The 27,976-nt window shown below is 33.2% G+C and overlaps 1 protein-coding gene across 2 annotated transcripts in view; it reads left to right on the top strand.

Annotated features, from left to right (window-relative positions):
• The window catches only part of NCAM2 (neural cell adhesion molecule 2), a gene marked incomplete at its 3' end in the record, with an annotated part of 413,596 nt that overhangs the window by 335,490 nt on the left and 50,130 nt on the right, over nucleotides 1-27,976 (top strand). For both annotated transcript variants that reach the window (XM_081085928.1, XM_081085929.1), the window contains exons 10-12: nucleotides 243-430; nucleotides 3,103-3,199; nucleotides 14,958-15,131. In XM_081085928.1, the coding sequence (XP_080942054.1) occupies nucleotides 243-430; nucleotides 3,103-3,199; nucleotides 14,958-15,131 (459 nt within the window). The remainder of the gene's footprint in view (nucleotides 1-242; nucleotides 431-3,102; nucleotides 3,200-14,957; nucleotides 15,132-27,976) is intronic.

The following is a 27,976-nucleotide window of genomic DNA, read 5'->3' as shown; positions in this document are numbered from 1 at the left end:
TAACTCTGAGCATTGTTTCATATTTTAATAATTGGTCAACTTTGAATGCTCTTATATTAATATTAAAATTATTTGATGAAACAGTCAAATGACTTATTTTCATGAGTTCTGATATCATATATTAAATATATGAAATTAGAATTGCTTTTTGTAGTCAAGTCATACTTGCTATTGTTTATAGTAATTAAGTGATTATCTTAATGAAAAGGAGTATAAATCGGTTATGTTCTATTGCTTTATAGATGCTCCCAAGTTCATATCAAACCAGACAATTTATTATTCTTGGGAAGGAAATCCGATCAACATAAGCTGTGATGTGAAATCTAATCCACCAGCATCAGTCCACTGGAGAAGAGAGAAATTAGTCCTGCCAGCTAAAAACACTACTAATTTAAAGACGTATAGTACAGGAAGAAAGATGATATTAGAGGTAAGTCTTCATGGACATATCAAAATTATACTATTTTAGTCATTACCTATTATTTTAAAATATGTTTAAAGATCTTAATATATAAATATACTACCATATGTTTATGTTACAGAATGCATATAAAACCTATGTTTATTTTACTGAAAGGGAAATTTTATGCATTTGGATTATGGCCCATTAATGATTAACATTCACTATTTATATAGAAATATGAGTGTATAGCAAAAGTCGTTATTTCTCATTAATTTATTTTTGCAAAATTAAAACGATTATATCATGACAAATAGTGAGGTAATTTGTCAGCTCTTGAGGCACAAATTACAACTTCAGTGTTTATCCTAGTCATTGCTTCTGTGGTGACACTTCCTTCTCCTTAGACTGGCATACACACATGCAATGTGCTCGCTATATACTCACTAGTTCCTAAATAACCCAGATTTACTTGGTCAATGCCTCATTTCATTTTATTTTTACAATTAAGATGGTAGATAATTGTTTTGTGCTGCCAAGTGCCTGGCCTTTAAATTCTGTCTGGATACAATACCTTGTATGTACTAATTGCAGATTGTGCGTGCACTAATTTCCAAAGTTTATATGCCTATGACAGTGATCACCAGCCCTTCCAATTTATGATGCTTTCAGAACCATTGGGAATGTTCTTCACTACAACAGTCTTATTTAGCTGAACAGATGCTACATTTCCCACTAATTCAATTTACTTCGCTCCATCCCCCTTTTCTTTCCAACTTGAGCCTGAGGCACTGTTCCTTTGACAACCTGGTGGTCCCTGGCTCCTGGGGAGTCACCATATTGATGACAAACTTACTGTAGACATTAGGTTGACATAGTGAACTAATTTTTAAAAATCTATGTTTTAGAATAACCTCTGATAATCCATACTGCGTGAACTTAAAGATATTCTCATTGGACCCATATAAATTCCACTACCTGGCAATTGGACTTAGGCAAAAGTTTGGCTGATAAAAGGATTTAGCCATCACTTTCCCAAACATTTGGATAATTGACTGATAATTAAATCACTTTGTCTAAATCAATTTAAATTGGTTTCTTTGTATTAGAACTAGCTACTGGCAGGTTGACATGGAACTCAATTTCACAAAACATTTAGTCAGATTTTACCTAAATTTTAGGAATTTAACCATAACTAAAAACCAATGTACTTAACTACTTTGGGGCAATATATTAGTGTGCTCTGGTTGCCAAAACCAAAGACCACAGATGTGGTTGCTTAAACAAAAGAAACCTTTAGTTTCACCCCCATACATTTCTGGAAAATAGAAGTTTGAGATCAAGGTGACAGAGTCAATAGTTTATGGTGGAACCTCTTACCTTGGTTGGCATATTGTGCCCTATGGCTGTGTACCCATCTGGCCTTTCACATTCAGTAGACATTCTTCCCTATGGAATTTACAAATAACATTCTCATATGCCTATAGAATAAATAATTTTTTTAGCCAAATTCCCTTTTCATTAGTAAAATTATTTGAGTTAAGTTAGCCTGGTTCATTAAAAACTAAATGTAAGAAAAATGAATATTTAATCAGTTAAGAGTACTTATTTGAGAGCTGTTAAAACTTCTAGTCTTAAGCCTTTGCTCTATTCCTAGATGCACAGCTAACTAGAGAATGAACAACACAACTTTTTTGTATCTTTCAAAATTACCAACTTCAGTGGACCTCAAAATTGACTTTTTAGTTAATAGCCTCCCATTACCACAAAATCATTTTCCCCCTTGTGGGATAGAGTTGAAATTAATGTCAACTCTTGTAATCATTTTCTCTCTTAATAATACTTACTGGGATTGAAAATTTTATCAATTACTATAATCGAATCTCTTTTCTGAAGTAGTCCTTCAGAATTTCGGTACATTAGAATTATAAGGTTGTTCCCAAAGTTCAGTAATAGAGTCCCAGAAGGTTAATTTAATTATGGATTTCAAATGTGTAAGGATTGAAGTCAGCTATGTTCTACCTAAAATGAAAGAGAATGATAGGAATTGAACAGAAATGGAGGCAAGATAACCTGTTATTAGATATCAAAATAATCTACCTCTCTACAAGGATTACCACACAAGGGGAGTGTTTTCTTACAAAATACCTTTCAGTAAAGTATTTTCTAGGAATGAATCTCCATCCTTCATTGATATTTTATGTTAAGTAATATCATAAGAAGGAGAAATATGACATATTTTGAGCTTTTCTTGAACTTTAAATCTGCCTGATCTTAGGCTAAAATAGAGTAAACAAAGATTAGTACTTTTGTAACAAGTTTCTTATGTGGTACAAGTTTATATCTGCAGTGATTGCAGAATATATGTTTTTCAAAGTATACTTCTTTCTGAACTTTACACATATAAATACCTAATGATTTTTTCTATCAACAGATGTAACAAAATGGTGACATTAATTTACTTAATATATTGATAAATAAACAATTTTCGCCTGGTCCTATGGATAGTATAATTCCATGGATTACATCTTTAAAGGATTTATAGTACTTAGTATATTGATATTGACTTAATGTAGGAAAAAAGTTATGGCAAGGAACTCTGAATAATAAAATATGTATGAAGATGCTAGACATGCTAGTCTATTTTAAAACTTCTGTGATATTGTTTTAAAATTGTAAAAATTGTATTATTATTATTTTAGATTGCACCTACATCTGACAATGACTTTGGACGCTATAATTGCACAGCCACTAATCGTATAGGAACGAGATTTCAAGAATATATTCTTGCTTTGGCTGGTAAGTATAGCATAATAATTTTTTAAATCTCATATAACATTTATGCAAGCAAACAGCATTTACATTTCAATAAGTTATGATTCAGGATTTTGTTCTAAAACATGAGGCATTGCTTAAAAATTTGGAATAGTTGTATCTGGCATACAGTGAGGACATAGAATGTATTTACTAATAAAAATTGACTTTATACCCTGATTCTAATTCCCTCAAATTTATAAGTGGGATAGATATAAAAGAAATATGAAACATATCTTAAGAAATAATATTATATTTCAAGAATAGTGAGAATTTGGTAAAAAATTCAAAATAAGAGACACCTTAGAAAAAATTAACTAAAATTAATATATTTAAAAATTCTAAACTTGAAAGTGCAAATAGCAAACTTATTTTTATGGAAAAAAAAAATTTATGGTTACATAACTTTTTTAAAAAAAGTCTTATTATTTTTTATATAAAAACATTCTAGCTCTTCCCCTAAAACTTAAATATATAGAAGTAATAACATAGAGTAAAACTTATTTTAATTAGAAATCCAGCTATGTTTTTAGTTATTTATATTGTATATGTAATATAAATATACAAACACACACACACACATATATATATATATTTATAGAATTTGCTGTTATGTTTTACAAGACTGATTAGAAATTTGGAAATATACATGTTTTCTACTTTTTGTAGCTCAAATGATACAAAAATGTGATTTATTGTATTCTAAGACTAGGTAGACAAATATTAGGAAATTACTGAAGTGTTATGTTTTAATATAATAAATAGCTTTCATAAAATATTTTAAAACCTTTTTTAAGTAGAGTTCTTATACATCACTATCATTGCATATTACGTTATAAAATATATTTTTATTGCTATGAAAATACATTCACAAAAGTAATATCATAGTAGTAATGGCCAAAAGAGAAATTAAAGTTCATAATACTCAAATTATTATGTAATTAGAAAACCTGCAATTGTCCAATTTAAGGTCTACTACAATGAGGAAGAAGGAAGAGAAGAGATTGTGTGAAAAGATTTTAGGGAAGAAAAGCCAGAAGGAAAAAAATTAAGATGAGAGTGAGTTAAGACAGAAGAAAAGAGGGGGGAAGGGATGAAGGAAAGAATAAATACACTATATTTATTGTCTACCATGAAGTTATTAGAAAATTAATCTCAATGGAAAATATGGGACAAAGACTGCATTTAAGCATATAAATGAACCATTATACAAGCAAATTAAATTCTAGAAAAATGAAATGTGTTGGATCAAAATTAATTGTTTTTATATTAATTAATGGGAAATAAGATATTTCACATATGTATTTGATAACCATTTTTAATATTAACTTTTTAAAAAAATGTGAAGTACACGTACAGTTAGATATAGAGATAGGGCAAAGGCAGATGCAACTCCTAGTTGATAATTTTAATTTCTAGGTAGGAACCATGCTTTCTTTTTTATTTAAGTATATATATTTGAGCAACTTAGAAATGTAGAACACATAAAGGTAAATTAAACTCCAACCATATAATTAATTGATTCCTTCCTTAAAGTTTTCTCCTTCCAGTAGATTAGAAACTGACAAAGCACTCTGTATATTTATTTATATGTATATTTTTAAGAAGTTTTTTCTTAAATGACTTTTACTCTAACTTCTAAATTTCATCAAATAATTTAATTCATTATTTTCTTAACTTTCTTCATTTATTTCATTGGAGTCATCTTCACCTTTTAACTGTAAGCTTTTTGTATTGCACCTTAATACGATGCTCTTACCTTCCTTAACTGACACTTTTTCTGATAAATTCTCCTCTTCCTGTGCAGTTTTAGGGCAGGGCATGGGCTGTAGGCTATCAACAGGCAGCACTTCTAGCACTGGGGAGAGAGCTCCTGTCTGGAGGGGTTGTCAGTGCTCCTCTAGCCATTCCAAGGTCTACCTGAGAAGACTGTCGTGAGGATGGAGTGAGAACATTCATTCAAAGCACCAGCATGTGACATGTCCTCAACAGAAGTCAGCAAGCCAATGACAGTGCACACTGGGCACTCTTCTTTGGGGAGGAAGTCAGTTTGTTGATGTCTTTTTAAATAGAATGCATAGGCCTAGACATTGTAGACCAATGCATACTGAAATTGGATAACGCTGTCATAACCTCAGTTATTCTGAACACTGTATAGCTGTTAAATATACAAAACTCCATTTCATTTCGTCACTTTTATTTTCCTTCTTGTGTTTTATCCTACACCTTTCCCACAAAAACTGCTACTAAATGAAGTCTCTTGTGCTATGCTTTGCAATTGATTTTTTATTTATATATATGTGTATATATATATATATATATATATATATATATATATATATATATATATTTTATTGATTTTTTACAGAGAGGAAGGGAGAGAGATAGAGAGTTAGAAACATCAATGAGAGAGCAACATCAATCAGCTGCCTCCTGCACATCTCCTACTGGGGATGTGTCCACAACCCAGGTACATGCCCTTGACCGGAATCGAACCTGGGACCTTTCAGTCCGCAGGCCGACGCTCTATCCACTGAGCCAAACCGGTTCTGGCTGCAATTGATTTTTTAAAAACCTCAGTTCAGGACTTTATACTTAGCCCCTTTAATCGCATCATGTCAGTTTGGGCTGATCTTTTTAACCTATAAGACCTTGTCAAATCCAGTGATTTAGCACTCTTTCCAAGATTGATTTAACTCACAAATATCACGAAGCATTCATCTGTAGTTTCACCTCAGTCATGTATAAGCCTATACAAGTCATTTTGAGAATGGAGACCTGCTTAGAGGTTAAGGTGGGTCAACTGAACAGAATTCTGTAGATATGGAATTGTAGCTCATCTACTTGTCCTTGTCCCTAGACTGCATTTTATCCAGGACTTGTTCCATAAAATTTGGAAGCAGGTTAAACTTAATTCTTTTGGAAACACTTTACTCAACTGAATGTGAAACCAGTTTTCTTTTACATAATCGGCTTTATTGTTTAACTTGGAAAAGTCTATGTCTTGTTCTTTGTTCATAAAATATATGACAAATGTTTGTGTCTTCAGAAACTATTTGTGTCATCCCCTTAATTTCCTAATTCCCATGCTCCTCTGGAAAAAAAAATAAAGGAAACTAAGATAGCTAGACATTATTTTGAGGCAATCCATACCTTCATCAATTCCTAATTATCTGTTAATTCACTCACTCTACATATATAGAGTGAGTTTCTAGTAGGTGCCAGGCACTGTTCTAGATCTTAGAAATCTGAAGATAAATAATATATGACACCTGATCTTCACAAATAAGAGTATAAAAGAAAAGGGTTGCAATAGAAATATGAATCATATTCCTGGGGACACAAAAGGGAATTCTGGTTGGATTTCTTGGGAAAAGCTCCAAACCTGTATCAGCTTTTTTTTTTTCCTTTCAATTTTAATCTGTATTTGTTTCAAAGATATAGCTCAGTGGCTAGACAGTCATATATTTTACATAGTGTTCCCCTCATGAAAAATATCAACTTTTGAGCTGAGTCTGAAAGAATGAGTAGAAACAGGTTTAGTGAAGAAGAAAAGGGAAGATGGAAAAAATCAAAGTGACTGTACAAATGTGCCATGCTGTGAAAAGAGGTGGGTGGTAAAAAATGAGGCACTTAATGGAGAACTGGGGAGTAATATTGTGGGAAGGGATTAGTGGTAGTGACATGAATAGAAAGGTAGTGAGAGATCAAATTATAGATCTTAAAACCATTCATCATGTTTACATTATTTTATATCAAGTATACAGCAAGGGAAGTTTGAAGTTTTTCATCATAAAGCAGCATGATCCGTTTATCATGAACAATTTTGGTAACATTATTTTTTACTTTACTTTTTTATAGTTTACATTTTTTCTTTATTGATTAAGGTATTACATATGTGTCCTTGTCCCCCTTTTCCCCCCACTCATGCCCCCACCCCCCTGGTGTCTGTGTCCATTGGTTAGGCTTATATGCATGCATACAAGTCCTTTGGTTGATCTCTTCCCCTCACCCCCACCCTCCCCTACCTTCCCTCTGAGGTTTGACAGTCTGATCGATGCTTCTCTGTCTCTGGATCTGTTTTTTTTCATCAGTTTATGTTGTTCATTATATTCCACAAAAGAGTGAGATCATGTGATATTTATCTTTCTCTGACGGACTTATTTAGCTTAGCATAATGCTCTCCAGCTCCATCCATGCTGTTGCAAATGGTAGGAGTTCCTTCCTTTATACAGCAGCATAGTATTCCATTGTGTAGATGTGCCAAAGTTTTTTAATCCCTTCAACTACTGATGGGCACTTAGGCTGATTCCAAATCTTAGCTATTGTAAATTGTGCTGCTATGAACATATGGATGCATATATCTTTTCTGATTGGTTTTTCTAGTTTCTTGGGATATATTTCTAGAAGTGGGATTACTGGGTCAGATGGGAGTTCCATTTTAAAATTTTTGGGGAATCTCCATACTGTTCTCCACAGTGGCTGCACCAGTCTGTATTCCCACTAGCAGTGCACAAGGGTTCCTTTTCCTCCTCATCCTCACTACCACTTGCCATTTGTTGGTTTATTGATGATAACCATTCTGCCAGGTGTGAGATGATACCTTGTTGTTTTGATTTGCATCTCTCGGGTGATTATTGATTTCAGAGAGGAAAGGAGAAGGAGAGAAAGATAGAAATATCAATGATGAGAGTGAATCATTGATTGGCTGCTTCCTGCACACTCCACACTGGGGATCAAGCCTGCAACTAGGAATTGAATTGTGACCTCCTGGTTCATAGGTTGTTGCTCAACCACCGAGCCATGCCAGCTGAGCTTTGGTAGCATTTTAGAGACTAATTTTAACATAGCCAATTTTTATGTTTTTCCACATAGCCAAAAATATATAAATGTAAACTCAAATATCCTTAAATAATCTTTGCTGTTTCAGAAAGGAGCTCTCTTCCCGGACTGGCCTTCTTCTTCAAACACTCTTCATAAGAACCTTTTTTCTCCCCCTAATATTTTCATTTTTATATCAATATTTATTTATACCCCAAAAATTTGTTTTTAATTTTATTTTTAATTACAATTTAAAGTCAATATTATTTTGTATTAATTTCAGGTGTGCAGTATAGTGGCTAGACAAACCTATACTTTATAAACTGTCCCCCCAATATTTTCTGTACCCACCTGGTATCATACATACTTAATGCAATATTATTGACTATACTTTCTATGTTGAGGTTTACATCCCCATGACTGTTTAGTAACTACCAATGTGTACTTCTCAATCCTTTCACCTTTTTCCAAGTCCTTGGTCAAATATTACTTTTTTTTTTAGCAGGGATATTTTTGCCCAACATATTAAAAATTATAACACTCTAACTGTCCCTTTTATTTCCACTTAATATAATCTCTCTTCTCTGATTAATTTTTGACCAATACTTACATTAACTAATTCATATATTACATTTACTTTTATGTAATTAGAATATAACTTCCATAGGAGGAGCGATTGTTGTTTTATGCTTATCCCAGAACATAAAATGTTGCCTGGCTCAGATTTGGATGCATTATTGAATGTATAATCAGTGTGTTTTACTTGAATTGCTTATGAGTCATATTTAATATACCCAGTTAATAATGAGATATTGAAATCCATGACTTCTGAGAAGGGTCAAGACTTGGGTATGTTTGAGGAAATAATTTCCATTGAAACCTCAAGAGGAAATGAGTACTTTAATGGACAATATTAGAGGTAAAAATGATATAATCAAAACAGGTTTCTTGAGTACTTTATTTTAATCAACACATAAAAGTACATGAACAAATACAATTAAAAACACTTATTCAGAGAGTCAATGTAACTACTTGTGAGGAGGAAATTTAAACATGTGATCAAGTGCTGAGAATAGATCAATAGAAAATGATTTGGGTTTGGGAATTGGAGAAAACTAGAAGGGTAGTGAAATAAGAATGAATTTACAGGTTTTCAGATGTGTTACAGATTGGCTATAATGTTAGACTAAGGTGACAATTGACATAGGAAATATATATATATTTAATTTTACTGGAAATAAGGCAGCCACTCAGAGCAGAAGTAGATGCAACCCATCTCAGCACAGTCTATAAGGCGCATGCAGTTAATAGACACTTTGTAGAGTAGGGTCTTACTAAATCTAGGAAGTTGAATCCTTTTTGTGACAATTTCATTAATATGTTTATTAGGTGGAGATTGATTAAGAAACTAAGCAGAAAAATATTTAATGTAGAGAGTTGGGTGGTTATAAAAGCATTGGACAGTCAGAGGAAAGGACAGGCAAGAGAAAGCCACTAGCCTTCTGGCTTTAAGGTCACAAAATACCGCAAGTGAAGTCCAGGTCAAAACTGCAACTGCTAACCAGCAGTCAACTGCTAACCTGCTGCCAAACTACCCCGAAAGTGACATCTCAGCCACCTTGCAGCAGAAACTATGCAACTAGACTGCGGAGTAGGGAGTCCGACTGTTGCCATCATTCACATCTACAGGCTTTGTCCTCATGCGAAGTGGGAAGGGCATTCACATAACTTCAGCATCCTCATCCTTCCATGAGTATCTCATCCTATGGCACTAAGACCATAGCAAGTGAGTCTGAGAAATGAAGATTGTAGCCTTTTACTCTTTATGAAAAAGGGGAGTAGCTTAAGTGATAGAAATGAATGTGAAGTGTCAATAGAAAAAGGCTAGGATAAAGTTTAAGACAACATTCTACAAGAATATTCATTATGGTACTTCCACTTAAAGATAGGTTTGTGAATATCGAACTCTTCCCATTGGTCTAAGGTTGGCGATATCACCTCCTTATCAGTGGGAGAAGAGCTGGTCAGCAACTCTGAACCTTGCCTTACTTGCTAGCTTTCCAGCATTTCTGGAAACCAGTTTCCCAGAAGAAGTAAAGATGTCAGGGCAGAAATTAGGAACAACATATTCAAATAGTGTGACAGGGAAACAAAAGAAGAGGTTTTTGGGGTTTTTTTTGCCTGAGAAGATAGTGAAACTTCAGTTTTCTTCAGAAAGTTTGCCATTTCACAAAAGTCATTATAGTTCATGATAATGAAACAGAGAAAAAAGAATAAAAATCCAAAAGAGAAGAACAGGGGTGGGGCGGGGGGAAGAACTACCTGATGATGCCATCTTATGGAGAAGAGACAAGGAAAAGAAATGCCCTTTAGCATGGCTGGTATGCTTCAGTGGTTAAGTATCAACCCGTGAACCAGGAGGGCATATGCCCGGGTTGCAGGCTCAGTCCCCAGTAGAGGGTGTGCAGGAGGCAGCTGATTGATGATTCTCTCTCATCATGGATATTTCTCTCTCTCTCTTCTCTCTCTCTCTCTCTCTCTCTCTCTCTCTCTCTCTCTCTCTCTCTCTTCATCTCTCTGAAATTAAAAAAAAATGCCCTTTAGAGATAGTGGGTTTAACGTGGGAAATAGGAGGGCAGACTTCCACTCTAGGTTCATCCAATGGTAGGGTACATTTTGGTTGAAAGATTAAGGGACTCATCCAAGGTTCCAGTTGACAAAAGGAGCAAGGCTAGACTTGGATCTATAAATTCTGATGATACATAGCCAGACTCTTTATCCCACAGTAGTAGAGGTGAAAAAAAATGTAAATAAAGAAATGCATGTTTTCACAATGTTTCTATTTATTTATTCAGTGATGGGTGGTAGCATTCATTAATTATTGATTTGGGAAAGTATTAAGAATTAGTTTAGAAAAAATATGCTAATAATGATGGGAGCATTGTGTATGAAATTTAATAACCACCAAGCCCCATTTGCAACATTAGACTATGTTTGATAGTCTTTTACAATATATTCTGTTTGCTTATATCCAATGAGATTAGATAATTCAGGATCTTGAAAGCCAGAGTAAAAAGTTTAAGTTTGCTGTTGTAAAGAAAAGGAAGCTCCTGAATCCCAAGCTCAGGGAGGGGGCATGATTACAGTGGTGCTCTAGAAAGGTTGATTTTGCATTGACACACCATCTGGATTGAAATTTGGAAGCTGAGAGCCACAAATGGCGTTACTGGCAGAGGCAGATAGGCCCTGGGCTTGGGAATTAATAGCAGAAACAGGAAGGAAGAGTTGGATACAAGAATTGTGATACAGGAAAGATGAAAATAACTGTGAGACTAATTAATAGTAATGTACATGAGAGATTGAACGAAGGAGAATATGATTATAAAACAATTGAGAAAGTGGGGAGAAGACATCGAGATGTTAGTTCTAGGCTTATCAGACCCTAGTCACTTGGACTCGTTCTGTATCTTTGTTTTTAATTTCTGAAATATATATTTGATTCATCATATATTTCCTGAAGAGTTGGTATATTCTAGTGACTTTTTCTCAATGTTACATGTACATAGGTATGTGTGCATGTATGAATATGTAATAATTCTTCATCAAATTAGAATGTAAAAAATGTTTAGGAACAATACTAGAGCTGCACAAATCATGAACATACCTCTTCTTTTAGTCAGGCAATAGAAAGAAGAGGCCAACACGAACTAAATCTAAATGAAAATCAGGTAACAGTCAGCAGCTGTGAAAATAGACTATCTGGCGAGGGAAAGATACCCACTGGCCCAAGTTTGGTGAAAGCATCATTGTGCTACGAATAGAAAGGCTCTTATTTCTGTGGAAGTGTACCATGTTGATGTGCACAGCTTAGCAAATAGTGTCTACTTCTGTTTACAGTGTAAGAACCAAGGACCATGAACATGTCCTATGGTCAAAGGTGGGAGCTCACCCCGGTCTGGAGGCAGTGGTTGAGCATCGGCCTATGAACCAGAAGGTCCCATTTTGATTCCCAGTTGGAGCGCATCCCTGGGTTGCAAGCTTGATCCCTAGTGGGGGACATGCAGGAGGCACCCTATCAATGATTCTCTCTCATCATTGATGCTTCTACCTCTCCCTGTCCCTTCCTCTCTGAAATCAATAAAAATATATTTTTTAAAAAGGTGGGAACTCAAGAGGAATCACACCTTCTTTTTCTCCCCCATTACTTAGCACTTAGCACCTTTCATTGTGAAATGTATCATCACACTGAAGATTATCATTACTGTGATATCCACTTAGAGCAGGGGTGGGGAACCTTTTTTTCTGCCAAGGGCCATTTGGATTTTTGTAATTTGTGGGCCATACCAAATTATCAACCTAAAATTAGCCTGCTATATTTGATCAAACATTTAATTAACTCCTAATGCCTTGGCAGGGCCAGACCAAATGATTTTGTGGGCCTTATATAGCCCATGGACCAGACGACCCCCGCCTTTGACTTAGACCTAATTGACATTAGAGTCACACAGCGTGCGCGTGTGCACGCGTGCGTGCATACACACACACACACACACACACACACATACACACACACAAAACCTGTGTGTGTGTGTGATTTTTTTTGCCTCTTCTGCAACCTTTAGATAAAACTTACTGATGAAAATAATCCACAGTTATAACTTAGGGAATAAAAAAAAACATGATAACCATGATGATATTTACATATTACATCATACATAGAGTATTCCAATAATTAAAATTATTTCCAGTAAGAGTTTAATAGCAAGACGACTTTAGAATGCATCACTATTGTACACATTTATTTCCAAACCTGTTATAACATAATGCACTTCATAGAATTTACTGTTAGTAATTAGAGCTGAAATGTACACTATTGCATTTCTTTACAACATTCATACCCAAAATGTCATGAACCTGCTTTCCAGGATCCTACCCAGTACCATTTATAAGGCATATTTTATACGATTTACAGTGCACTCTTTTAACTCCAGCAAATACAGCACATTTGGGTTTTGATAGCCATTAAATTTTTATATGAATGTTTGATTGTATCTGAATGGAAATTTACTGCCTTATTTTCAATCAAGTTTTATTTTTTTTTTGCTTTTAGTTTTGTAAAGTTAATTCTAGAGATAAAATAGCGTATTTATTTATATATTTACATAACAGATGTGCCATGGAATCAGCTCTGATTCCTCGTGGCCCTACCAATGAGTGACGTCCACAATGTCCTCTTCTCCTCAGCCCTGCTCAGCTCTTGTAATTCATGCTTATGGCTTGTTTCATCGAGTCCATCCATCTCATATGGGGTCTGTCTCTTTTCCTGCTGCCTTCTATTTTTCCCAGTATTATTGTCTTTTCCAAAGAACCCTGCCTTCTCATTATGTGCCCAAAGAAGGACAACTTCAATTTTGTCATCTTTTGCCTCCAACAATATTTTAGGCTTAATTTGCTTTAGGGCCCACTTGCTTATGGCTTTGGCAGTCCAGGGTCCTATAGAGCTATCCTCCAGCATCATATTTCAAATGAATCAATCTTTTCCCTATCTTCACTGTCCATTTTTTTTTTGCATCTGTATATAGTGACTGGGAATATGAGAGTGTGAATTATCTTAATCTTGGTCCCTAACCACCTTTCTTTGTTCTCCTGATCTGTCTTAATTCTCCCTTTGTGCATTCTGAGTCTCAGCCTTCTCTTGATTTCTTAATTATATGTAAATTACTAAACTTTATGATTATTTTGAATGTTATATTGAAAAAAAAGAGAGAGATTGAGAGACAGAAAGAGATATGTTTAAAGTTTAATGTGATTTTCCAATTTCTGTAATTCTTCAGGTTTCTAGAGGTGTCATAAATTTCCTTATTGAGACATTTTATTTGTTATTTTCTCCTTTCCCTTGTTTGACCTTATAGATAGCATTTTATAAAGTTTTGTAAACTGGAAAAGAAAATAAGGTTGAAAATATTGAGCTTGAAAATATTGTAATAAACTGATAACAAAAACATACACAAGAATGATTTATAGTTATTTAATATATTTTTATTGATTTAAGAGAAGAAAGGAGAGGGAGAGAGAGATAGAAATATCAATGATGAGAGAGAATCATTGACCGGCTGCCTCCTGCACTTTCCACACTGTCTGGGCTATAATTATTTTTTAAATACAAGAATTAAAACTTAAATATCTCAACTAAAGGTTTATTTTAATTAAATACATAAATGAAATTAAATCAGATCATTTATAGTTTTATTTAGTTCATAATGACATTTTCTCTACACATAACTATTGCCCCAAAATTATTAATATAATGTTAATGAAAACACACACAAATCTTACATTTTCACAAGAGATTATTTATACTAATGTTTCAAAAAATATTTCTTATTATATTTTAATTATACCTGCATTCTCTCTCCATCCTCTCTCTTACAAGCTTGTTTTCTTTGAGTGCAAAAAAAAAAAGCTGATATTATAGAGAAAAGGAAGAAGTAAAATTATTTTCTCAATAAATGAAATGTGATATTGAATATTTTACAGTTTGCTTGCTCAGTTAGTAAAAATTGATTAGTGTATACTTTCTTGCAATTTATACAGATCATTCAGCAGTTTATGCAAGCTTTGTAATTCAAAATATTAAGTGTATAGGCAGCAACATTCCTTTATTTCTAATTCTCAGAATACCATAGGTCTTTTCTTAGTAAGTTTATTCCATGTCTCTTAATCCCATTTTATGAATTTATTAATTCACTTTAAAATAATTCCACAAATATATATATTTTTTCTTTAACAGCTTTGTTGAATTTATTGGGGTGATGCTGGTTAACAAAATTTTACACATTTCAGGTGCGCAATTCCACAAAACATCATCTGTACAATGTCCATCTACATTAGGTTATATTTTCTTGTGATTATTCCTTCATAGATGTACCATCCAGTCCCTATGGGGTGAAGACTATAGAGCTGTCACAGACCACAGCCAAAATTTCTTTCAACAAGCCAGATTCCCATGGAGGTGTGCCTATCCATCACTACCAAGTGGATGTCAAAGAAGTGGCATCAGAGACCTGGAAAATAGTACGCTCCCATGGAGTTCAAAGTGAGTCAGTGATTTTAAAGTATGTAAATTAATTCAAGCTGATCTGAAACGTACCTGTGTGCTTAGCTTTTTCTCTTCCTTCAAAATGTACTTCTTTTCTTTTAATATGGTAGAGTTGAGAAGACATTTCCATCACCCATTTTACATTCTCTTTTTGGAAATAACTTTTAAAAATAGTGGGAAAATTTGCATCCTTAGTTAAGATGGATGAGTAGAAAAAAAAATCATGAAAGTTCAATTCTGGGGAGGAAGTGAAGTTAGAATTTAAAATTTTGGTGGTGGAAAAACAATTGCTCATGTGAGATCTGATGACTGAATATTCTAAAATGTGTGTTTTTTTTCCACTTATTAATATTTCTTCCATTGGTAGGTATGAAACTCATAGCGTAAAATGTCATCTATAAAAATTCATCTGCCTACTAAACTTTATTTCAATATTACATTTTGAAAATTCAAATTTTGCCACCAATCATGACATTTTGAGTATAGAGTTAGCTAACTCAGAGAAGTTAAAACAGTTTATAACTCTACTTTTTACTTATGTAGAATTTCATCATGTGAAAATGTGATTTATTTTTCTCCTATAAGAAGGAACTAACGTAGAAAATAATAACAAATTATGAGATTGGGACTTGGTTGTTTGGGTCATAGAACTACACTGAGTGGTCCAAAAGTCTAGCATAAAATAGTAAGGAAATGATTGCTCCATCTTGTCTTCCTCTCCGGGCCCTGCCTTGAGTTTTGCACGTATGGTATAAAGGTTCTGTAAATGGCATAAGCCTTCCTGTAAAGAATCATTCTAGTAGTCAATGGAGACGGAACAGATAAAATCATTCTAGTCTCACCTGTGTGGGCACCTGATTGTTTAGCTTTTACTAAGAGTGAATAGAGATTTTAGATAGAAATTTCAGAAATATTACCAATCAATCATCATTTACCCCATGTTTCAATTCCCATGGAATGGAATCAAATACCTCTTCAATGGTGCTGTGTAGTTCTTTTGGGCTTCCTGTGTTTTCACCTGTACTTTGTGTGGGACAGAGAGCTAAGACCTGTCCCTGGAGATGCAGGTGGATTGCAAACCAGACAAAGTTTTAGTTGCCAGCATATCTCTCTCTCTCTCTCTCTCTCTCTCTCTCTCTCTCTCTCTCTCTCTCTCTCTCTCTCTCTCTCGTTTCTAGCTCATAATTTTACTTCTCTCCAAGAACTTTCAGGTTCTAGCTTACCAGGATCCCAGTCTCAGATCTCCTTCTGGCATCATTTTCCCCCAGAGAAGATATTCAAACCCAATCTTCTGTCTCAGAGGTCTGGGCAAAAACTCTTGGTCGTTTGAGTCGCGGTGACATTTTCAACAGGACTGCAGTAGTTGATGGAAAAACAATTATATGGCTCTCCTCTAGCTTCAGGTGTCCCGCCCACTTCATTTTTAGTTGTTTCAGAGTTTGACTTCCTTCCTGTGAGACAATATGTTCATTTAAAGAGGTTTTTTTACATATGTGTCCCTTTTTTTTTGTAATACTTTAAGCAATAATAAATAAATAAATAAATAAAGTAATTAATTAAAAAAAAACAAAAACAAAAACAAAAAAATATAAAGAGGTTTTTTTATAATGGCACATACAAGTTTTACATGTACTTAGCAGATTTATTTTTGTCTATGTAGATGACCCTATTGCTGAAAAGCTGAAGACATATTTTAAAGCACATATTTTAAAAATTATAAATTTTTGAAGAGTGAAGAAATGCTTCTTTTTTCTGTTGGATTATAGTTTGTGTTGGTCATTCATCCTAAAGTTTAAGAGATTTTTTCAAACATAATTATACACATTGCCTTTAAGGCATTTGTTAGAAGATTTCGGTTTAATCTATGAAAAAACAGGTGCATGTGGTCACACACATTTCAGTGACTACTCTTTTGCCATCAGTAGATGAATGAATTAGAAAACTGTGGTACATCTACACAATGGAATACTATGCTGCTATAAAAAAGAAGGAACTCTTACCATTTGCAACAGCATGGATGGAACTGGAGAGCATTATGCTAAGTGAAATAAGCCAGTCAATGAAGGAAAAATACTACATGATCTCACTCATTCATGGATAATAAAGACCATTATAAACTTATGAACAATAATAGATACAGAGGCAGAGCTGCCTCGAACACACTGTCAAACTGCAGCGGGAAGGCCAGGGAGGGTCGGGGGGGATGAGGGGGGGCGGGGTAAGAGATCAACCGAAGGACTTGTATGCATGCATATAAGCATAACCAATGGACATAAGACACTGGGGGGTAGGGGAGGCCAGGGCATTGTCAAGGGCAGGGGAAAAAAGGAGACATATGTAATACATTTGTAAGACTTTAAGCAATAAAACAATTAAAAAAAATAAAAAATAAAATAGCTTTAGTTATTTATTCTAATTTACATAAGTTTAGTCAATGTTCAGTTAGTTGTTCTTATTTCTCTAATTTATTATATACTCTTCATGTAATGACTTCTAATTGCTTATATCACCACCTAGAAATAAATATTAGCTCATGCTTGATTGCAATGCCATTTAGCAAGAAAATTTTAGCATACAAATTTCCTGTTAGTAGATTCTGATTCTAAATAATCCATTAATTAATTTCCTATGAATTTCACCTGCTCACTCTGCACCTGGTCCTAGGGTTAGGGTGCAATTGAGACCTGGACATATTATTATATTCTTCTTTAACATTTAGCTGAAGCTTTCCTGATTATCCCAACACTGATGTGACACAAACTAATTTTCAAAATCTGGAGAGTTGTGAACAAATAAGATATTAACAATGTATACTACTCAAATATAAAATGTGAGTCATTCCGCCTTATAATTTTGAGTCAAAAAACATGTTTTTCAGGTATAGCAACACGTTTTGGTTGGGAGGTTTACATGACATATTCATTGCCATATCATTCAATACTTTATAAGCATGTTCTAGACACCTCATTGGGCACAAATGAAGAGAAAATAATAATCTTGTAAAACAACTATGAATTTTTCCGCTTTCAAAGTAAAAATGAGCCGAAACCGGTTTGGCTCAGTGGATAGAGTGTCGACCTGCGGACTGAAGGGTCCCAGGTTCGATTCCGGTCAAGGGCATGTACCTGGGTTGTGGGCGCATCCCCAGTGGGGGATGTGCAGGTGGCAGCTGATTGATGTTTCTCTCTCATCGATGTTTCTAGCTCTCTATCTCTCTCCCTTCCTCTCTGTAAAAAAAACAATAAAATATATTTTTTTAAAAAAGTTAGTAGTTTAAAATATCAAGTTCTTTTTAACAGACCATGAAAACATTTCTCCTAAACAGCTTAATCTATTTCTTTTGATTTGTGAAAGGTTTAGCCTGTTAGACTCACACATCGAAAGAAGTCCTTTGAGTCTCCACCAGAATGACTAGGTGTTCTGCTTTATTTGGATGTGAGGGTATAGTGGAATTACACTTTGTTTCTGAAAATAAAGGATACAAGTTTTCTTTGAAAATAATAGAATTTTTCTAAATGGAACTTTCATTTGAAACTCTTACTTTTTAAATTCTTGTGATTTTCACTTATTGAAGAATGAAATAGCTGAGTACAATTTGAAAATAGCTATACAGTTGGATTTTTTTTCAGTTCTTTCATTGTATAGCTCCACTAAACTCAGTGGTGCTTTGTTGGATATAAAATTATGTATAATTTAATCTATAGATGGTAATTTTAACATTATTATATTTAGTTTATAAACACTATAATTAAGATTATGTACATGCTTTATTATTACATATAGTTCCAAACTTTTAATCTAGGTTCCCATTTTAGTAAAAGTTCGATTTTAATTAAAAGCTGATGGAAAGATCAATTTCTATGGTAGAGAAAGCCATTTTCAGTTTTGTGGAGAAGTAGTGTTCAATAAGCATTTTTTCCAAGATTGTTTTGAAGTATAGATTTGGGTTTATAAAATATATGCTTGTACCTGGTAGGTCAGCAAACTAATTTGGAATAGAAGCTTAATTTGAAAGAGTGAAGATTAATAGATCAAATATTAAGCAACTTTTTGGTGCACCCACAGAGATGTTACTTCCTAGTACCTTCCTTTGTCCTTAAAGGGTTGCCTAAACTCAGTGGTATCTGCAGTCCTCTTGAAATTAAGAATCTTCCCCACTTGAATACTCCAAAACTGCAAACTTGCTATCCTTTATGTAGATTTAGATTGAGGGTTCCACATCAATAATGGAAAATATATTGCATGTATGGAATTTCCTACCAACACCTCAGTTAGGAGAATCTAGTTATTTCTGTGTTCTAGTTTTTCATGATGCTCTCCCATTCCGCCTCAGCCCCACATTTTTTTTAATGCAGCAGGGTTGTATCTGGCCTATAAAGAGTTCTTTTCCACTATTTGCATCGAAGAATCATTTAACTTTTAAATATGGATATTAATGCCCATTAGTAGTAAAATGATTTTGGCAATTTTTTTTGTAATTTTCCTCTTTGTTTTGTTTTAGAATTTCTTAATCAAATGTTGGCTTTTTTGGATTAATTTTCCAGTTTTTAGGTCTTTTCTCTCTCAGTGTCTCTACTTCTATTTTTGTTCTAATTTCAATTTTCTTTCAACATTTATATTATAGCTTTCAGTTTATCTATTATTTTTAAAATTTCTAAATCCATAATTCTCTGTCATTCCTTATTTCATGCATGCAGTGTGGCCTCATCTCTGGCATCATTGTAAAGATATCTGTTTTCAAAGTTGTTTTGTTCTCTGACTTTTTTTTATCATTGTTATTTGTTTTATTTTTTATTATTCCCATAGGAAACTTACCTCAATTATTTGGTGATCCACATCTGGATTTGTATATTCCAAAGTGAGAAGAAAGCATCAGTAGATTCTGCTTGGAAAGACTAGACTTTTCAAGCACTGTGATCACGTGGGCTTCTAATGTCCCCATAGCAAAGTTCCAGGAAATGTCAGAATTCTTTTTGAGGCTGTTCAGTTACTATCAACACACCTGGCCGCCAGGGCTCTATGGAAAAGCATCTTGTATCAGAGGGTGTCAGATAATTCCCGCATATTTCATCCAGTACATCCACTCCACACTTCCACATGGTAGAATTTCAACGTCTAAAGTCCTTTGTCCAACTTTCCTAGGTAGGAGACCTCCATCTAGTGTAGCAATGAGAGAGAAGAATGTATCCTTCTTTAAGTGTGAGAAGAGCACATGAGAGTACAATTATTCAGATGAATAATGATCATCCGTTTTTTTATTCCATCTTCTTACTCTTAAAATTCCTGAGATTTTCTTGAGTTCTACGGGGATAATCAGTTTATCTCTCCTTTTATTACAGACATTTATTATTTTCAAAGTAATATTATATGTTTATATTTTGGCTTTTAATTTTTTAAAACATAGTCCATATTAAATTAAATTATTTTGTTAACATATTGATCATTACAATATTGACAATCATAGTTTTATAAAAATGAGCATATCAATGTTTCTTACTGAGTAATGATTAGTACTCATGATTAGCTATATTCTCTGGTGTGTTGTATGGCTTGTGGGGGAAAATATCTCACATTTATCTCAGAAACTCTAATTTAATGTGCACACTCAGTGGAAAAATAATTATAAATTTAAGCTTCAAAACATGGCAGTTTTTATCAATAAGAACAAGAATAACAAAGACCATTGCATATCGACACAATCTTAGGTTGCATATATTGTATAATATACAACTACAAGAAGAGATATTTAATAGATTGTGATGTGAGTGGTGCCAATTGAAATTATTCAATATGGCATCTCTTCCTATTGGTGAATATGTTTACAATGCATAAGAGGATCTATTGGTATTCAAAAAAATAATTCAATCATATCTCTTTTTGGAAACCTACTATTTGATATTCACCTCAAATTTTTATTATTCAAAAATCCACTAATTATGCAATAGATTTCAATTTATTCAATACTTCCTGGATTATTAATTAGTAATTGAGGCATACACTGGATATGTAAAGTGTTATGTCTATAAACACAGTATATAATGATATGATAAGGCAGATATCTTTTTGTTAATTTCTAAATTAGTTTTTATAATGAAAATATATAGGATTAAGCTTCATTATATCTGAATTATAAAACTAAAAAAGAAAGTAAATAATTGTCAGTGGAAACATTTTATTAAAGAAATTGCCTATAAATATCTCTACATGGTAATTCTTGAGTATGAAATAGTTTTTCTTTTGTTAGTACATTTAAAATACAGAGTAAAAACAATAAGAATGAGAATCATCATTTAACCAAAGTTATAATAAGCCCATACAAATATTTTTTCCAAGCCGTTTTGCTATATAATAATGTTACCTAAGTTGTTACCTTTCTAAATGTGTGAAGAATTTTTGGTAATTGCATTATGGAGCTATTAAAATCATGAAAAATGGTTGATTTTTATATTATTAATGGTTGTTTTGTGGAAAAATCTGTAGTTTTCTAATAGGTGAAGGTTACTGTAACTTCATTTCACATTAAACTTTAAAGTTTTGATTCCAGTGTTTTTTTTTAATCCATGTTATTTACAGTTAATTGAGTGAAACTGGATTTCCCTCTATCATATTAGTATATTTCACTTTTAGAAACAATGAAAAATCAACATTGTTTAAAGTTAGCCCTAAACTACTATAAATTTTTAAATCTTAATAAGTTCCAATGCCTTTTAAAAATATCTATAAGGAAAACTTTCTATGATTGCACTGTCCTAAGAAGAATGTGCCTGCAGAAAAGTTGCTATCATTTCTAAATCACTAGATTTCACATGGAAAAGAGAAATGGATGTAAAAATCAGGCTGTCTTAAACATAAGTGCAGTAAACTCTTATGAATATCAAAGGAAGGGGAAAAACATAATCTGCACTAATTCCATATTTTCTGTGAAAGGAAATTTGTTCTAATTTGCATGAAGTGGAGAGAGTTCTGTATGCTAAACTTCAAAACTAGAATGTCTTGGACTGTTTTCATGGTGCCCATAAAAAGAAACAGAGCTAAATTTGAAATTTATATGTAATTTAAATCTTAATGAATTTAAACTGTGTAGATCGAAGTATACAGGAAACTAAGCTAAGAGAAAATTGAAATAAATCATAAGTAAAATTAGTTGTCTGCTGGAAGCTTCCCACATTATCTCAAGATGAAGACACAAATGCATGCATAATTCTGCACTCAGCCTGGTCTCTGCTACAATGATAAAGAAAGCTTCTGTACAAATATTTCTCTTAATTTTTCAATAAAACTAATGAGCTTTTTGTATATCTATAATTTTTGCAGCAGAGGAATAAATGGCATAAGGAAATGAAATTAATTTATATAGGAAAGATGTTTTGTGAATAGTGAGAAAAGAAACATGAATATTTCATGAGTGTTTTATAGGAACTTAATTCACAAGGGGATGAAAATATTCACAGTTCCCAGAAACCTAAGAAAAATAGAGCCCATATTGCTGCTCAAACATTCTTCTGGGCATCTGGATACTTTAATATTAAGTGTAGAAATGATCTTTGCTAGAATATAGATTATAAATTCTTCTTGATTAGAGCTAATGGAAACGTCTAGAATAACTATAGAAGCATATGACCTCTAAGAGAATTTTGAAGTACTATTATGAGTTTTCTCATAAGGGAGGACTCATTAAATAAAAAAAAACTGAATTGCTTAGGTAACAAATATTTTTGATGGAACTGTACTATTTTTAAATCAAGGTTATGACATAGGGAGTATATTTCAAGTGAAAACCATTTAATTTTAAGGGATGGTAAGTACTTCCTGTGAAAAATGTCATGTCAGTTAAAACTCAGTTATTAGATTTTTTACATTAATTTTTATGTATAGTTTATACTTACCATGGAAAAGAATAAAAAAAAAACAGTATAATAAAGAGAAAATTAATGAATGTTCAGAAATAATGAACTGTGATCTTTAACTGGTGCCACCAACACATTGTTTTAAGAAAAAAAAAACATACAAATCACACATAATCATTTTATTAATTTTCTGTTAATCAAAATGTATAACTATAAGGATATTTTATAAAGAACTTATTTATAAATGTTACTTATATCAAATTATATATCCTACAATTATATATATGGTTCATAAAGACCTCTAATGCACTTTTAAACAGGTGAGATTTTCTTTTGCAACTCATACAATCTTGAAACTTAATATAATTTGTATAAAACTGGGAATTTAAATTTTCAAAAGTAAATGAAAGTAGAATTGGCTGGAGATGATCACATACATAAACTTAAGAAAACTGGAAGGCACTTTGCATTAGTAAAGGAATTATCCCTGGAGTTATTCTTCTGTTTGTAAAAAATAACTGGTGTCAAAATATTTAAAAGTTCTACATTATGAATAAAAAAGGTAAACACACACACACACACACACACACACTTTTATTATTATTCAAGCTTGTTACAAACTCATGTAGAAGCAAGCCAGATTTTTTTTTTCAAATTAAAAAAACTTTTTTTTTTGCTTGTTTTGTTTAGAAAACAAAAGCTCGTCTTTGGTGAGAAATTTCAGGGACTTCACTGTATTTTCAGATCTATCTGAGGAGATTAACAGCAAGTGTAATTTTGAATGATTAGTTCTGCTCTAGCTAAGCTTTGACATTTCTCATAGCTATCTAACATGTTTCACATATCTTGACAACTTGAACAACTTTTATGTAGGTGAGACAGCAATTCCATATCCAGGGAGTCCTTATCTCTTACACTGAATGTTCGGATAACCCCATGGAGAGATCCAAGGTTTAACAGAGCGAAGAAGAAAGCTTGACTACATTTAATCTCACGTTGGAATGTTGTTCAGTTTAATTAGTTTGCAAATATGTAATTTATTTTACTCCATGGGTCGCAAATATTCTGTACCTTCAGCTTCTCTTGACAACCTAAGGAAAGGGATTTAAAATACATTGTCTGAACAAACAAAAACTTATTTGTTCAGCTTCCTTTAATAAAGTCTGATTCCATTCTTAAAGGGAAAATACAACTCCAATTTTTTCTCTCCGATATGATCATTTGCACACTTGTAAAATAATGTTTAATGGTCAGATCATCCTGACATTTTCAATTCTAATGTCATTATTTTAATCGATTTCAGTATCTGCTATATTTTTGCATTTATAGCCAGGTTTCAAAATCATCAGTTGTGAAACTCAATTGTATTTAAATATATTTAAATTCATGAGGGAAATTATATTTTTATAGAACCTATCCCTGTTGCCATGTGAAAAAAAATTCATGATTATTTATTATTTTCAGAAGAATTACATTATGATTTCCAAATCTTGCTAACTGCTCATACCTATAAAATCCCTTAATTTATGCCATTTGTCCTTGGGCAACTTTTAGTAGTTTATAATTTAGGTCTACTTTTACCTAGTGTTTGAGTTTCTAATAAATTATAGGGAATGAACCATCCCACACCCCAGTGGGTGGTCCTATCGTTCTATTATATGGGCACAAGTGGGAAAGAAAGTCTTCTATTAACTAGGTTTATAATTTAAGGTACGGCTATTATAGAGTACACAGCCTTCATGTTTCAAGTGGTGGTTTGCTTTTAGTCCGTACCTTGGGTATTCAAACCCCCTCTGCTTGGTAATAAGCCAGTAAATTATGGATGCTTTAATGTATAAAGCCTCTCAGTTAAAAAGGCAAGTCAAATTACCCATCTAGGCTTCACCTCCCCTAAATCTTTTTTTCTTCCCCCCTCTTAAGTTGGTCTCAATGTATGGACTTCTTTCTGTTTCACATAATAATATTCATGTTCATACAATGTTAATAAGTCCCACAATAAGGGTTATTGTACCCAAACCACTAGAGTTAGTACCGAAAAACCAAACGTACTTCTTCTTGTGTATAAACTTTGGAAAACTTCCATCAGTAGGTTGACTTTCATGCCACTCCCCTAGGATTTTGACGGTTCTCAGCCTCCCCGCATCCGCTTTAGTTTGAGTGCTGTAGCCCAGCGCTGTAAGACCAGTGCAGACATCAGTAAATTCTTTTTGGATCGCTCCTCCACAAACCACTCTGCTGTGAGACTCAGTCAGTAAATGGGCGAGTCTTGACACTGAGATCAGAAAAATATAAGGACACGTGGGGGAAATGAGTGCTGAATTGATTATAATGAAATGAATTGCTTTTCCCTTGGCAAGAGGTAGGAGGCACTCAAAGCCCGCCCCCCCCCCCGCCCCCCCGCCCCAGGATCTCTGTGAAATGTTAGAGAAGGGGGCTTGCTGGCAATCTGAGCCAGAAAGAGCTTTTAGCAGAAATTCAAGTAAACTGTGGAGTTGTCGTTTTAGTGTGTGTGTGTGTGTGTGTGTGTGTGTGTGTGTATGTGTGTGTGTTTTGGGGGGTGGTATTGTTGTTTTACTTGTTTAATCTAAATAATAACCTCACTTTCTCCTGACTTGATATGTTCTGATACTTTGATTGTTCTATTGTTTATCCATTTGAATCTGAAAAGATAAAGTGTGATCTGCACACTTCTGATTTATGAATAATTTTATTTACAATTAAAATTGTTTGCTTTAAATTCGATTGCTTTTCTTGCCTAATTGTATCAAGACACACAATTGACTATAAGCATTACTAACTCCATAATCTGAAAATAATGGTAGCACCTGCATCTTTACATCATAGAAATACAGAGGCACATCATATACCAAAGTTGTCTGCAGCAGTTAAAGCATCCACAGCAATCTCTCATACAGCATACTCTCTGTATAGATTATCTTTGTAAATGTTAACATTTATAAGTACATATCACTAAGACTAGTTTTTGCAGGTAAACATACAGTATGTTATCCTTTAATGTAAAGTCAAAGATGAGTAATGCATTAACTCTGCATTACCTCACCATCTGCAGATAATGTTCCCGTTTGTGTAGTAGTTGAATTCAAACCTTGTTTCCCCCATTTATCCTTCCAGCTTCTAATCAGTTGGATTTCCTGCCAATTAGTGCTTTTCCAGTTTTCCTCCCTTAACTCTGATACTATGTGTTTTGATCTGAGGCTTTCATAAGGCAATGCGCTCTCAAGAGCAAGTTCATTTGTTTTTACACTAAGGCACAAAAACTGAGAAATACAAATGTAAATTTTGTCAATTGGTAATTTATGATTTCTGCAGATTTTAGAACATAAACTAGTACTAATATGTACTAGGTTAAATAAACCCTGATTAATATCTGGACTATGTATTTTTATTAGTACTATTTATCTGGTATACATAATAAAATACAGCATGTACATATCATATATATATATATATATATATATATATATATATATATATATATATATATAGTTCATATATATTAAATTCTGACTTTTAGACAAATAAACACCTAAGAAATATATCTACTAACTTTATTTTCTATACTTGAATAAGTAAGTCAATGAATAATAAATAATTATAAGGAAAAAGCTAAACACATGTCAGGATAATGAATCCTGGGGAAAAGAATGGAACAAAAGAAACTATCAAAACAAATTCAGGCCATAGCCAATATAGCTCAGTGGATAGATCGTTGGCCTACAGACCAAAGGGTCTCAGGTTCAAATCCAATCAAGGGCGCATACCGTGGTTGCAAGCTCCTACCAGGCTTGGGCTCTGGTCAGGGTGTAGCAGAAGCCAACCATTCAATGTGTTTTGCTCATCTGATATTACTTTGTCTTTCCCTCTCTCTCTTCCACTCTCTCTAAAAATCAATGGAAAAATCTCAGATAAGGATTCAAAAAACAAAAAACAAAAACACAAATTCAGTATGTTTGTCACTATAGAACAGAATGAAAAATATTATTTAGTGAATGTATATTGAAATGTAATTAATTACTGGAAATATGTTCATAAGTTATTGGAATTTTATTGAATGTATACAATATTCATTCATGGTTCATGTAAAAAATATCCTACAAATATGACCCTGGTAACCTATAGTTCAATATATTATTTTATGATTTATATGTCTTCTTTATGAATTGATCATTTGACTTGGAGTGATTAGGGAAATCAGGAATGACTTTCTTTTTTTGTTTGTCAAGGTACAGCCATTTCCACTGGTTAATTTTTCCTCTGTTAACAAAAGCATTAAGGATAGAGGCAACTATAGAGTTTTGTTAACTTCCTAGAGGAATTTGTAAAGATGTAATATTTTGAAATCTGCAATCATATACCAAATTCTCTAGTAAATTAAAGGGGTTGACATGACCCAGTAGAGGTTTCTAATAACCTTCATATTCTTGCACTTTGTCAGATTATTTCTTCCTCTTTGGGTCATGTTGAATCCAGGTCCGGTACAGTGTAGAGAGGAAATTCAGAGAGAAAATACAAAAGATGATAACCTACAAACTAGTATTAAAAATAATTTGATTTGAGGTTATTGAATAAATGGTTTCCTTTTGCTGTTGAGTCCACCTGTGCCACTTCCTGGGCATGATTGAAACACCTTATAGGTGGGGCCAGAGTTCTGTCTATTGAATTGCAATTTGCCATTACATTCTACAGAAAATCAATTTAGAGTAGACAAAATATTTGGGATGCATACACTAAAATGGTTTCTTTAAAGCATTCTATTTGTTGAATATTAAAAAGGTGGAAGAAGGGATTTTACTTTCTGCTTTTTTAGTATAAGCATCGCAAAAGAAACTACGAATTTCCTCATTTGAAAGTTACTGCATTGAGTTAGAAAGCTAAAATCGAGGTGAAGAAGAGGACTGTTCACAAATCATTTTCCCCTAAGACCTACTTCTATCTTTTTCAGGTATTCCATGGAAAGATTTACAGAGAAATTTT

This window comes from Myotis nattereri (assembly GCF_964212035.1).
Source record: "Myotis nattereri genome assembly, chromosome: 3".
Lineage (NCBI taxonomy): Eukaryota > Metazoa > Chordata > Mammalia > Chiroptera > Vespertilionidae > Myotis > Myotis nattereri.
This window is presented reverse-complemented; position numbering and strand designations above follow the sequence as displayed.